At 44.6% G+C, this 13,225-nt stretch overlaps 1 protein-coding gene across 1 annotated transcript in view; it reads right to left on the bottom strand.

The window, feature by feature from the left end:
- Window positions 1-3,746, bottom strand: part of DCST1 (DC-STAMP domain containing 1) — a 30,111-nt gene extending 26,365 nt beyond the window's left edge. Inside the window, exons 1-3 of the mRNA XM_075581477.1 lie at window positions 3,655-3,746; window positions 1,600-1,725; window positions 1,380-1,454 (exon numbers count right to left, since the gene is read on the bottom strand). Coding sequence (XP_075437592.1) covers window positions 1,380-1,454; window positions 1,600-1,725; window positions 3,655-3,688 — 235 coding nt within the window. The 5' untranslated portion in view covers window positions 3,689-3,746. The remainder of the gene's footprint in view (window positions 1-1,379; window positions 1,455-1,599; window positions 1,726-3,654) is intronic.
- Window positions 3,747-13,225: the final 9,479 nt, after the last annotated feature.

The raw sequence follows: 13,225 nt of genomic DNA, 5'->3' as shown, positions 1-13,225 counted from the left end.
CTGGAACTCGCAGTGCCATTGACATAGAGTTTCTCAGCAAAGAGGCTCAGATTGTGTATATATCATGTAATGTGTATAGCAGGAAAGCAGACTCACTGCCTGTTGTTATATTTATCAAGCTAATGCCGTCTGCATAGATAAAACCAGGAGACTTAAGGCACTACATTAAAACAGCTCCAAGTAGGAGACTGACACAACTGCGCGTCCAAGAGGAGGTCATGAAGAAAGATGAGATGACATGATGGGGAAACGAGAGGAGGACATGGCGGGAGCAGGAAACGAGGTAAGCTGAGAGGAGGGCATGAGTGGAGCTAAGAAGAAGACAAACTGACCACTAATGAGGGAACTGAGAGGAGGACATGAGGGAACCTAGAGGAGGACATGAGGGAACTGAGAGGAGGACATGATTGGAGCCGAGAAGAGGACATGAGGTAAGCTGAGAGGAGGGCATGAGGGGAGCTTAGAGGACAGGGCATGACGGGGAACTGAGAGGAGGACATGAAGGGAGGAGGACGTGAGGTAAGCTGAGAGGAGGACATGAGGGAAGCTGAGAGCAGAGGACATGACGGGGAACCGAGAGGAGAACATGGCGGGAGGAGGAAATGAGGGAAGCTGAGAGGAGGACATGAGTGGAGCTGAGAAGAAGACAACCTGACCACTATTACCTGCCCATAATCAGCAAATCTTGCTCTCACTCCTTGTACAAAGACTTGCCAATGAGCAGAGTGACGAGAAAACAGGATGTAAAGAGAACGTTGAGATCTGGCCCAGGGTTATATGGGGTAATAGGAGGAGTTTTAGGGAGAGCTTATCTGGAGTAATAGGAGGAGTTATAGTGACAAGTTATAAGGGGCAATAAAAATTATAGGAAGCAGTTATAAGGGGTTATAGGAGGAGTTATAGGGAGCGATAATATGAGGTTAAAGGAGGAGTGTAACAGGGAGCCGTTATAAGGAATAATAGGAGGGGTTATATGGGATTATAGGAGTAGTTATAAGGACTCGTTATAAGGCACCATTATATGGAGTATAAGAGAAGTTATAGAGAGCGGTTATATGGGGCAATAGGAGGAGATATAGGGAGCTGTTATAAGGAGTAATACAAGTTATAGGAAGCTGTTATATGGGGTAATATGAGGCGTTATATGGGCAATATGAGGAGTTATAGAGAGCAGTTATATGGGGTAATAGGAGGAGTTATAGGGAGCAGTTATATGGAGATATTATATGGAGTAATAGGAGGAGATATAGGGAGCGGTTATATGAGTAATAGGAGGAGTTATATGGTGCAATAGGCGTTACGGGGTGGGGAGGTGTAGAAAGCATATATCTGCCCTTAAACCCAGAGTAACACCAGCGGGCAGTGTATTTGGCACTTACCTGTGGTCCCATATAAGAGATTTATCTTCTGGTCTTCATACAGACTCATTGGGTCAACCAACAAATAGTAAATTCCTGGGGATAAGACACATGACTGAAGTGAGGGGGCAATCCCTAATATCAAACAATACTGGGTACCCCAATTCTGTCCCTGAAACCCTACAAATCCTGAATCCCCACCACACCCCCATATTCTCTTCCCTCTATGATGCAGTCTCACCGATGCCAATGAACCCTCCGAATCCGACTCCAAGGAAGAACTTGGTGACGGGGAAATCTTTGGTGGTGCCGAAAAGAAAGTGGAAGCAGAAGGTAGGCAGCGCGTAGATCGCGAAACGTTTCAAGGCTGTGGGGGACACAGGTAGAGGTCAGCAAACAACACTGACCCCAACTGACCCCCAGAAAGGAACCCTCAGCCTGACTGGCCAGGTCAACGCCAGCTGAACAGCCCCATAGCTCACCTGTATTATTTAGCTATATACAGTACCTGTATTATTTAGTTATATACAGTACCTGTATTATTTAGCTATATATAGTACCTGTATTATTTAGCTATATACAGTACCTGTATTATTTAGCTATATACAGTACCTGTATTATTTAGTTATATACAGTACCTGTATTATTTAGCTATATACAGTACCTGTATTATTTAGCTATATACAGTACCTGTATTATTTAGCTATATATAGTACCTGTATTATTTAACTATATATAGTACCTGTATTATTTAGCTATATACAGTGCCGGTATTATTTAGCTATATATAGTACCTGTATTATTTAGCTATATACAGTACCTGTATTATTTAGCTATATACAGTACCTGTATTATTTAGCTATATACAGTACCTGTATTATTTAGCTATATACAGTACCTGTATTATTTAGCTATATACAGTACCGGTATTATTCAGCTATATACAGTACCTGTATTATTTAGCTATATACAGTACCTGTATTATTTAGCTATATACAGTACCTGTATTATTTAGCTATATACAGTACCGGTATTATTCAGCTATATACAGTACCTGTATTATTTAGCTATATACAGTACCTGTATTATTTAGCTATATACAGTACCTGTATTATTTAGCTATATAGTGTACTGGTATTATTCAGCTATATACAGTACCTGTATTATTTAGCTATATACAGTACCTGTATTATTTAGCTATATACAGTACCTGTATTATTCAGCTATATACAGTACCTGTATTATTTAGCTATATACAGTACCGGTATTATTTAGCTATATACAGTGCCGGTATTATTTAGCTATATACAGTGCCTGTATTATTTAGCTATATACAGTACCTGTATTATTTAGCTATATACAGTACCTGTATTATTTAGCTATATACAGTACCGGTATTATTTAGCTATATACAGTGCCGGTATTATTTAGCTATATACAGTGCCTGTATTATTTAGCTATATACAGTACCTGTATTATTTAGCTATATACAGTACCGGTATTATTTAGCTATATACAGTACCTGTATTATTTAGCTATATACAGTGCCTGTATTATTTAGCTATATACAGTGCCTGTATTATTTAGCTATATACAGTGCCTGTATTATTTAGCTATATACAGTACCGGTATTATTTAGCTATATACAGTACCTGTATTATCTACGTGTTATAGTACATGTTATTATATCGCTCTGCGTGTTATAGTACATGTTATTATATCGCCCTGCTTGTTATATTACATTGCTCTGCATGTTATAGGACATGTTATTATATCGCTCTGCGAGTTATTTTACACGTCATTATATCGGTGCGTGTTATATTAAATGTTAGTATATCTCCCTGCGTGTTATATTACATGTTATTATATCGCTCTGGGTGTTATAGATAGTACATGTTATTATGTTGATCTGCATGTTATATTACATGTTATTATATAGCTCTGCGTGTTATAAAACATGTTATTATATCGCTCTGCGTGTTATATTACACGTTATTATATTGCTCTGCATGTTATATTACCTGTTATTATATAGCTCTGCGTGTTATAGTACATGTTATTATATTGCTCTGCATGTTATATTTAATTATATTAACTCTGCGTGTTATATTACATGTTATTATATTGCTCTGCATGTTATATTTAATTATATTAACTCTGCGTGTTATATTACATGTTATTATATTGCTCTACATGTTATATTTAATTATATTAACTCTGCGTGTTATATTACATGTTATTATATTTACCAAAGCGCTGCAGGTCTGTTGGCAGCGAAGAGGTTTAAATGACTTACTTGAATTGGGCTTTTTTGCTTTGGGTTTAAGCATAGTCTCCTTCTCTTTAATTTCTTCCTTCCCTTCCTCTTCAATTTCATCCTCCTCTTCCTCCTCCTCTTCCTCCTCCTCCGTCCCTCCCTTCTCCTGCCCCCCCTTCCTGAAGAAAGCAGCCAAGTCCATATTCAGGGGGAATTTTTCCTACAGGACGCAGACCCTCTAACCCGCCATGTGTCCCGGTGTGTGCCGGGCGTGAAAGAATCGGAACCCCACACAGATATCACCTGGCCCTTCACTGTGACATCCCCGTGACATCACCAAGGGTTCTGACAGCACACACATCCCGCACCTGGGGGACCTGCTCTATCCCACCCAGAAATGAGGGCGTAACTCAGCAGTGACCCAGCACAGCCCGCCGCAGAGGGGGAATAGAGATATAAATACATGTTTTATTTATTTATAAAATGTGTTACCAGGAAGTTATCAGATCAGAAGCAGGGCACAACGGATATCTGAAAAAAAACTATTTAATGGGCCAAAGTTACATTGGCCCATTAAATCCGTTGTGCCCTGCTTCTTATCTGATTGCTGAGCGTGGAGTGCAGACAGGGATACCATGATACCCCAGGAGCACCGCCGAATAGAAGTATTTTGTTCTTTATTGGTGTGCACCAATATCTCTCGGTTAGCTTACCAGGAAGTAATACATTGAGAGTTAGCTCTCGATTTCATGTATGTCCTGGGCACAGAGTTATGATAATACATGGGGTTACCTGACCAGTTCTTCATAGCACACCGCGTGAAGGGAGCCCCCCCGGAACTGCCTGCAATCAGAACAAGGGGAACTGTCCAATCCTGCAGTCCTGGGAGAGCCCATCAGCCGCATAGAGTCTTTCCAGCTTCCAGGGGTGATTGCTGCTCCACCTGGAGGTCCAACTACAGGTGACGTCAGACGCCAGAAGCGTATACAAGATCCGGCATTGGTGCCGCAGGCGGTGACGGTTTCATAGCATATCCCTTCCAGAGGACAGCACCAAACTGAGTTATTGCGACTCAGCAACGCTGTCCTGGTGTCACGTTGTGCTCAGCACAAACAGGACGAGACCCCGGTACTGAGATGGGAGTAGTAACAAACACCAGCCACAGGCACGGGGGCCACGTCCGGAGTGTAGGTTTGCCATGACCGTCAGGGATGTAGAGATCAGAGTAGTCTTTATACTTGCAGAGTTCAACGTAGGAGATATCCGGAGCGTAGAAGGCACTTTTGCCGAGGTCAGGGTTGGAGAGTGGAGAGTGGTCGAGGTGCAATGCCGAGGTCAGGATTAGAGCGAGAGGAGCGAGGAGTCAGAGGTAGCCAAGATCAGGAGCCAGAGGTTGGAGTAGTCAAATCAAGCCGGTTCGGTACACAGAAGATCAAACTGGAACAAAGCAACAGGACAGGAACAAGGCAGGAACAGCAAGGGTGAACACAGGTAACAAGAATCTATGCTCAGCCAATGTTCCTGTGACATTGGTGAGCATATATAGGCAGGATCAGCCAGCCCCTAAGGGGGTGGAGTGGGGGCGCGGCCCCCGTGGCGGCCGTGATAGGTCTAAGGTTTCCAAGAACAGGTGCAGCTGTGTTGCAGCTAATGGATGAAGAGTTGCTCGTCGGGAAGCGCAAACATGTGGAAATAGAAAAAATATCCTGATGGTGCAATATTGTTGTAATACAGTGAATACGTTTGTTCTAGAATCGATGTGCAGAATACTCACAAATGTGAGAAGAGATATGTACACATAATGGTATATTTTGGATGATGATCCGCCAATTGTGGTGTAGATGGGTAGATTCTTAGTGTGGATAAACAATCCGGTAACCTTAGTATTAGACAAAAGAGCCAGACATTGCGCAGACTGTATGCGAATTTTATAAAAGGTAAGTAAAATGTAATGCACTTACATGGTACAAGATAATATCAAGCGTTTAGATCTCACAAATAGGATCTCGGCAACAGGATCAGAAGTCTCTCTGCTTCCCCTGTGTGATGGCATGCGTCTCACGGATGCGTGTCAGCGAAACCGGAAATTACGTCATCCAACTTCAGAGGTTCCGGTTTGCCGTGGGGTTGGTAGATCAGTGTCACTCTACGCGTTTCACCGTCCTTGGTTTCATCAGGAGTCGGCATTACATTTTACTTACCTTTTATAAAATTCGCATACAGTCTGCGCTATGTCTGGCTCTTTTGTCTAATACTAAGGTTACCGGAGTGTTTATTCACACTAAGAATCTACCCATCTACACCACAACTGGCGGATCATCATCCAAAATATACCATTATGTGTACATATCTCTTCTCACATTTGTGAGTATTCTGCACATCGATTCTAGAACAAACGTATTCACTGTATTACAACAATATTGCACCATCAGGATATTTTTTCTGTTTCCACATGTTTGCGCTTCCCGACGAGCAACTCTTCATCCATTTCACACGGGATTGAGAGAGCAATCCCACACTGGGTCACAGCAGCATCCATCGAATGTGTTTGTATTTTGTATCACTGTTGATCACTATTGCACCAATTGGTTGTTACACACTGATAATCTGAGCGCCACTATTGATAAGTTTGTTTTTCACTTGTGTTGCAGCTAATGAATGCATCTATGAGCAGGTGCAGCTGTTTGGCAGCTATTGATCTTGACACGAAGCTTGGGGGCAAGCGTACGTGTCACGTGCGAGCTCCGTGCGCAGTCAGTGCACGGCACGATCCGGGGGCGGAGCCTGGGTCCGCGATGTCGGATGACGCCATTTTGGCGCGCGTGCATGCTGCGCGCCTTTGGTAAGGAATGCGGTCCGTTGGCACCCCGCGTGTGCGCGGTGGTGCTCGGAAGGATGCGCGGGACAGTTGTCCTTACACCTGGAACAGGATTGCACATTTTCTGTCTCCCTTTGCAGTTTTGACTATTCAAGTCTCCCTTTGTCCTGGAACTAGATTCCATATTCCTCTGTTCCCCTTTACAGCTATGGGATCCATTTCTCCCTAGTTTGGCTGCCTGTTATTTCCCTGTCCCAGCAGCTTGCAGCATGTGAAATGGCAACATTATTGTTACATGTTGTTTACACAGCCTGTGAAGGTTGCCTGCAGCTCCTATTCTACTAGCTGAGAGTGGGCTATTCCTACCTCCCTGTCCTTGCTGACAGTTAGAGCAGTCTCACTTCACTTTTAGTGTGACCCTTACTCCTCACTTCCTTTTCTACCCTAGATCACAGTGAGTACAGTCCTGTCTGCATCCACCCCTGGTAAGGCCTTTCTCTCTTACCATAGTCCACCTCATAGAAGCATTCCACATAGAGAAGCACTCTCTGCCTACACTACACCTACAAGTTCCTGTTGTTTTCTACTTCTGCAATAAAGTTAAGAAAGACATTGAGGACTTGTGATGCTTTGGAAGAGGGAAGACATGAGTTAAAGCTAACTGAAGCTATTCATACCTCAAACGTGACCCTAGTTTCAGGATACCCTTGTTTAGCTGCCTGTAATTCTCCCGTTCCAGCAGCTAGCTGCATGTGTTAGGCCTCGGGCATGGTGCCTCGGGCCGTGCTGAGCTGCGCTCCTGCTCTGCCTCGTCTGCTCAAGCTGGTGCTTTTTTTTGCGTCCTGGCAGGCGAGGCAGTGAGCGCACTTTGGGGATGGGGCGAAGGCGTGGCGGAGGCGGAGTGGAGGCGTGGTGGGAGGCGGGGCTAGTCCCTCGCTTCCATTGGATGTTTGCGGTCACGTGACCGCTCCTCCGCTTCCCTCAGCGCGGAAATGTAAACCTGCCTGTCTCCTGAAATTTTCTGAGCCTCCGCACGCATGCGGAAGCGGCTCCTAAAGCCGCACTGATTACAGATGCAGGGGGTAAGTGCATCGGCTCAGCGTGGCTCAGCGGGTCTGCTTTACCATGGCCCTGGCTTTAAGCAACAGTATTGCTACATTTGCCCTTCACACAGTTCTAGTTGGTTGCCCTGACAACCTTCCAATCCTCATAGATAGAAGAGTGGTTCCATCCTACTCCCGTCTTCCTGACAGTTACTTTGGTCCTTAGACCCTTCCTGCCAGCCACAGGGACATGTGCTTTAGATCTAACTAGCTGGCATAGTGAGTTCATGCTTCCTCCATTACACCCCTGCAAGGCCATCCTTTTTTACCGTCCCCCCATAACAGAGCACCTTCACATAGAGAAGCACTCCCTCACCACACATTACCATCTGCAAGTACCCTTTATATTTGTTTTTGAGTCCCCCATTAAAGTTGAAGAAAATAAAGGACTCTGTGTGCTCTCAAAAGGGGATGAGTTAAACCACTGGACTCACTCACATCATTCCTCAGAGGATAGGCCTGCAATGTGCTGGAGGTAGAATAGGCCTGCAATATACTGTGTTCGGAGAGGTAGGATAGGCCTGCAGTGTGCTGTGTTAGGAGAGGTAGGATAGGCCTGCAATGTGCTGTGTTAGGAGAGGTAGGACAGGCCTGCAATATACTGTGTTCGGAGAGGTAGGATAGGCCTGCAATGTGCTGTGTTAGGAGAGGTAGGATAGGCTGCAATGTGCTGTGTTCGAAGAGGTAGGACAGGCTGCAATGTGCTGTGTTTGGAGAGGTAGGACAGACTGCAATGTGCTGTGTTAGGAGAGGTAGGATAGGCTGCAATGTGCTGTGTTCGGAGAGGTAGGACAGGCTGCAATGTGCTGTGTTAGGAGAGGTAGGACAGACCTGCCATGTCCTGTGTTAGGAGAGGTAGGATAGGCCTGCAATGTGCTGTGTTAGGAGAGGTAGGACAGGCCTACAATGTGCTGTGTTAGAGGTAGGACAGGCCTGCCATGTGCTGTGTTAGAAGAGGTTATCCTGCCGTGTGTTCGTGTGTCTGGACAGTATAGCGTCCACATTGAGCCCCTGCTGCCACTTCTTGCGGTTAGTTTCGTTCCCCTCAATTGGGTTTGTTCTTTCTAGGAGTAATTAGACATCCTCAGTGGATGTATTTTTAACTCATCTAGTTGTTTACTTCACTGAAGTTATGTTTTGGTTTAGCATTTATAGGGTGTGATTTACCATACATTGTGCTGTACATGCTTTATATGTGTATTTTTATGTGTTTTTGTTTTTTAGATTTTATTTATTGATTATTGTCTTTTGGTCACAGTGACCTTTATTAAATTGTATTACATTTTTGTGATACACCTTTTACTAATCTGTGGTGCGCTTGTGTGTGTTTGTTTTGTTAGAAGAGGTAGGATTGGTCTGCAATGTGCTGTGTTAGGAGAGGGAGGAGAGGCCTGCAATGTGCTGTGTTAGAAGAGGTAGGATAGGCCTGCAATGTGCTGTGTTAGAAGAGGTAGGATAGGTCTGCAATGTGCTGTGTTAGAAGAGGTAGGATAGGCCTGCAATGTGCTGTGCTAGGAGAGGTAGGACAGGCTGCAATGTGCTGTGTTAGGAGAGGTAGGATAGGCCTTCAATGTGCTGTGCTAGGAGAGGTAGGAGAGGCCTACAATGTGCTGTGTTAGGAGAGGTAGGATAGGCCTGCAATGTGCTATGTCAGGAGAGGTAGGATAGGCCTGCAATGTGCTGTGTTAGGATAGGCCTGCAATGTGCTGTGTTAGAAGAGGTAGGATAGGCCTGCGATGTGCTGTGTTAGGAGAGGAGGATAGGCCTGCAATGTCCTGTGTTAGGAGAGGTAGGATAGGCCTGCAATGAGCTGTGTTAGATGAGATAGGATAGGCCTGCAATGTGCTGTGTAATTAGAGGTAGGATAGGCCTTCAATGTGCTGTGCTAGGAGAGGTAGGATAGGCCTGCAATGTGCTGTGTTGGATGAGATAGGATAGGCTGCAATGTGCTGTGTTATTAGAGGTAGGCTAGGCCTGCAATGTGCTATGTTAGAAGAGGTAGGATATTCCTGCAATGTGCTGTGTTAGGGCAGGTAGGATAGGCCTGCAATGTGCTGTGTTAGGAGAGGTAGGACAGGCCTGCAATGTGCTGTGTTAGGAGAGGTAGGCTAGGCCTGCAATGTGCTGTGTTATTAGAGGTAGGATAGGCCTGCAATGTGCTGTTCTATGAGAGGTAGGAGAGGCCTGCAATGTGCTGTGTTAGGAGAGGTAGGACAGGCCTGCAATGTGCTGTGTTAGGAGAGGTAGGATAGGCCTGCAATGTGCTGTTAGGAGAGGTAAGATAGGCCTGCAATTTGCTGTGTTAGGAGAGGTAAGATAGGCCTGCAATGTGCTGTGTTAGAGGTAGGATAGGCCTGCAATGTGCTGTGTTAGAGGTAGGATAGGCCTGCAATGTGCTGTGTTAGAAGAGGGTAGGACAGGCCTGCAATGTGCTGTGTTAGAAGAGGTTATCCTGCCGTGTGTTCGTGTGTCCGGACAGTATTGCGTCCACACTGAGCACCTGCTGCCACTTCTTGCGGTTAGTTTCGTTCCCCTCAATTGGGTTTGTTCTTTCTAGGAGTAATTATACATCCTCAGTGGATGTATTTTTAACTCATCTAGTTGTTTACTTCACTGAAGTTATGTTTTGGTTTAGCATTTATAGGGTGTGATTTACCATACATAGTACATGCTTCATATGTGTATTTTTATGTGTTTTTGTTTTGTACATTTTATTTATTGATTATTGTCTTTTGGTCTCAGTGACCTTTATTAAATTTTTGTGATACACCTTTTACTAATCTGTGGTGCGCTTGTGTGTGTTTGTTTTGTTAGAAGAGGTAGGATTGGTCTGCAATGTGCTGTGTTTGGAGAGGTAGGAGAGGCCTGCAATGTGCTGTGTTAGGAGAGGTAGGCTAGGCCTGCAATGTGCTGTGTTATTAGAGGTAGGATAGGCCTGCAATGTGCTGTTCTATGAGAGGTAGGAGAGGCCTGCAATGTGCTGTGTTAGGAGAGGTAGGACAGGCCTGCAATGTGCTGTGTTAGGAGAGGTAGGATAGGCCTGCAATGTGCTGTTAGGAGAGGTAAGATAGGCCTGCAATTTGCTGTGTTAGGAGAGGTAAGATAGGCCTGCAATGTGCTGTGTTAGAGGTAGGATAGGCCTGCAATGTGCTGTGTTAGAGGTAGGATAGGCCTGCAATGTGCTGTGTTAGAAGAGGGTAGGACAGGCCTGCAATGTGCTGTGTTAGAAGAGGTTATCCTGCCGTGTGTTCGTGTGTTCGTGTGTCCGGACAGTATTGCGTCCACACTGAGCACCTGCTGCCACTTCTTGCGGTTAGTTTCGTTCCCCTCAATTGGGTTTGTTCTTTCTAGGAGTAATTATACATCCTCAGTGGATGTATTTTTAACTCATCTAGTTGTTTACTTCACTGAAGTTATGTTTTGGTTTAGCATTTATAGGGTGTGATTTACCATACATAGTACATGCTTCATATGTGTATTTCTATGTGTTTTTGTTTTGTACATTTTATTTATTGATTATTGTCTTTTGGTCTCAGTGACCTTTATTAAATTTTTGTGATACACCTTTTACTAATCTGTGGTGCGCTTGTGTGTGTTTGTTTTGTTAGAAGAGGTAGGATTGGTCTGCAATGTGCTGTGTTTGGAGAGGTAGGAGAGGCCGGCAATGTGTTGTGTTAGGAGAGGTAGGATAGGCCTGCAATGTGCTGTGTTAGGAGAGGTAGGATAGGCCTGCAATGTGCTGTGTTAGGAGAGGTAGGACACACCTGCAATGTGCTGTGTTAGGAGAGGTAGGATAGGCCTGCAATTTGCTGTGTTAGGAGAGGTAGGATAGACCTGCAATGTGCTGTTCGGATAGGTAGGACAGGCCTGCAGTGTGATGTGTTAGGAGAGGTAGGACAGACTGCAATGTGCTGTGTTAGGAGAGGTAGGATAGGCTGCAATGTGCTGTGTTCCGAGAGGTAGGACAGGCTGCAATGTGCTGTGTTAGGAGAGGTAGGACAGGCCTGCCATGTCCTGTGTTAGGAGAGGTAAGATAGGCCTGCAATGTGCTGTGTTAGGAGAGGTAGGACAGCCTGCAATGTGCTGTGTTAGAAGAGGTAGGATAGGCCTGCAATGTGCTGTGTTAGAAGAGGGTAGGACAGGCCTGCAATGTGCTGTGTTAGAAGAGGTTATCCTGCCGTGTGTTCGTGTGTCCGGACAGTATTGCGTCCACACTGAGCCCCTGCTGCCACTTCTTGCGGTTAGTTTCGTTCCCCTCAATTGGGTTTGTTCTTTCTAGGAGTTATTATACATCCTCAGTGGATGTATTTTAACTCATCTAGTTGTTTACTTCACTGAAGTTATGTTTTGGTTTAGCATTTATAGGGTGTGATTTACCATACATAGTACATGCTTCATATGTGTATTTTTATGTGTTTTTGTTTTGTACATTTTATTTATTGATTATTGTCTTTTGGTCACAGTGACCTTTATTAAATTTTATTAAATTTTTGTGATACACCTTTTACTAATCTGTGGTGTGCTTCTGTGGGTTTGCTTTGTTAGAAGAGGTAGGATAGGTCTGCAATGTGCTGTGTTAGGAGAGGTAGGATAGGCCTGCAATGTGCTGTTAGGAGAGGTAGGATAGGTCTGCAATGTGCTGTGCTAGAAGAGGTAGGATAGGCCTGCAATGTGCTGTGTTAGGAGAGGTAGGACAGGCTGCAATGTGCTGAGTTAGGAGAGGTAGGATAGGCCTGCAATGTGCTGTGTTAGGAGAGGTAGGATAGGCCTGCAATGTGCTGTGTTAGGATAGGCCTGCAATGTGCCGTGTTAGAAGAGGTAGGATAGGCCTGCAATGTACTGTGTTAGGAGAGGAGGATAGGCCAGCAATGTGCTGTGTTAGGAGAGGTAGGATAGGCCTTCAATGTGCTGTGCTAGGAGAGGTAGGATAGGCCTGCAATGTGCTGTGTTGGATGAGATAGGATAAGCCTGCAATGTGCTGTGTTATTAGAGGTAGGATAGGCCTGCAATGTGCTGTTCTATGAGAGGTAGGATAGGCCTGCAATGTGCTGTGTTAGAAGAGGTAGGACAGGCCTGCAATGTGCTGTGTCAGAAGAGGTAGGATAGGCCTGCAATGTGCTGTTTTAGAAGAGGGTAGGACAGGCCTGCAATGTGCTGTGTTAGAAGAGGTTATCCTGCCGTGTGTTCGTGTGTCCGGACAGTATTGCGTCCACACTGAGCCCCTGCTGCCACTTCTTGCGGGTAGTTTCGTTCCCCTCAATTGGGTTTGTTCTTTCTAGGAGTAATTATACATCCTCAGTGGATGTATTTTTAACTCATCTAGTTGTTTACTTCACTGAAGTTATGTTTTGGTTTAGCATTTATAGGGTGTGATTTACCATACATAGTACATGCTTCATATGTGTATTTTTATGTGTTTTTGTTTTGTACATTTTATTTATTGATTATTTCTTTTGGTCACAGTGACCTTTATCACATTTTTGTGATACACCTTTTACTAATCTGTGGTGCGCTTCTGTGGGTTTGCTTTGTTAGAAGAGGTAGGATTGGTCTGCAATGTGCTGTGTTAGAAGAGGTAGGATAGTGTGTTGTGTTAGGAGAGGTAGGATAGGTCTGCAATGTGCTGTGCTAGAAGAGGTAGGATAGGCCTTCAATGTGCTGTGCTAGGAGAGGTAGGATAGGCCTGCAA

Source organism: Ascaphus truei, unplaced genomic scaffold (genome assembly GCF_040206685.1).
Source record: "Ascaphus truei isolate aAscTru1 unplaced genomic scaffold, aAscTru1.hap1 HAP1_SCAFFOLD_1350, whole genome shotgun sequence".
Classification (NCBI taxonomy): domain Eukaryota; kingdom Metazoa; phylum Chordata; class Amphibia; order Anura; family Ascaphidae; genus Ascaphus; species Ascaphus truei.
The sequence above is the reverse complement of the archived record's forward strand: the minus strand, read 5'-3'. Positions and strand labels throughout refer to the sequence as shown.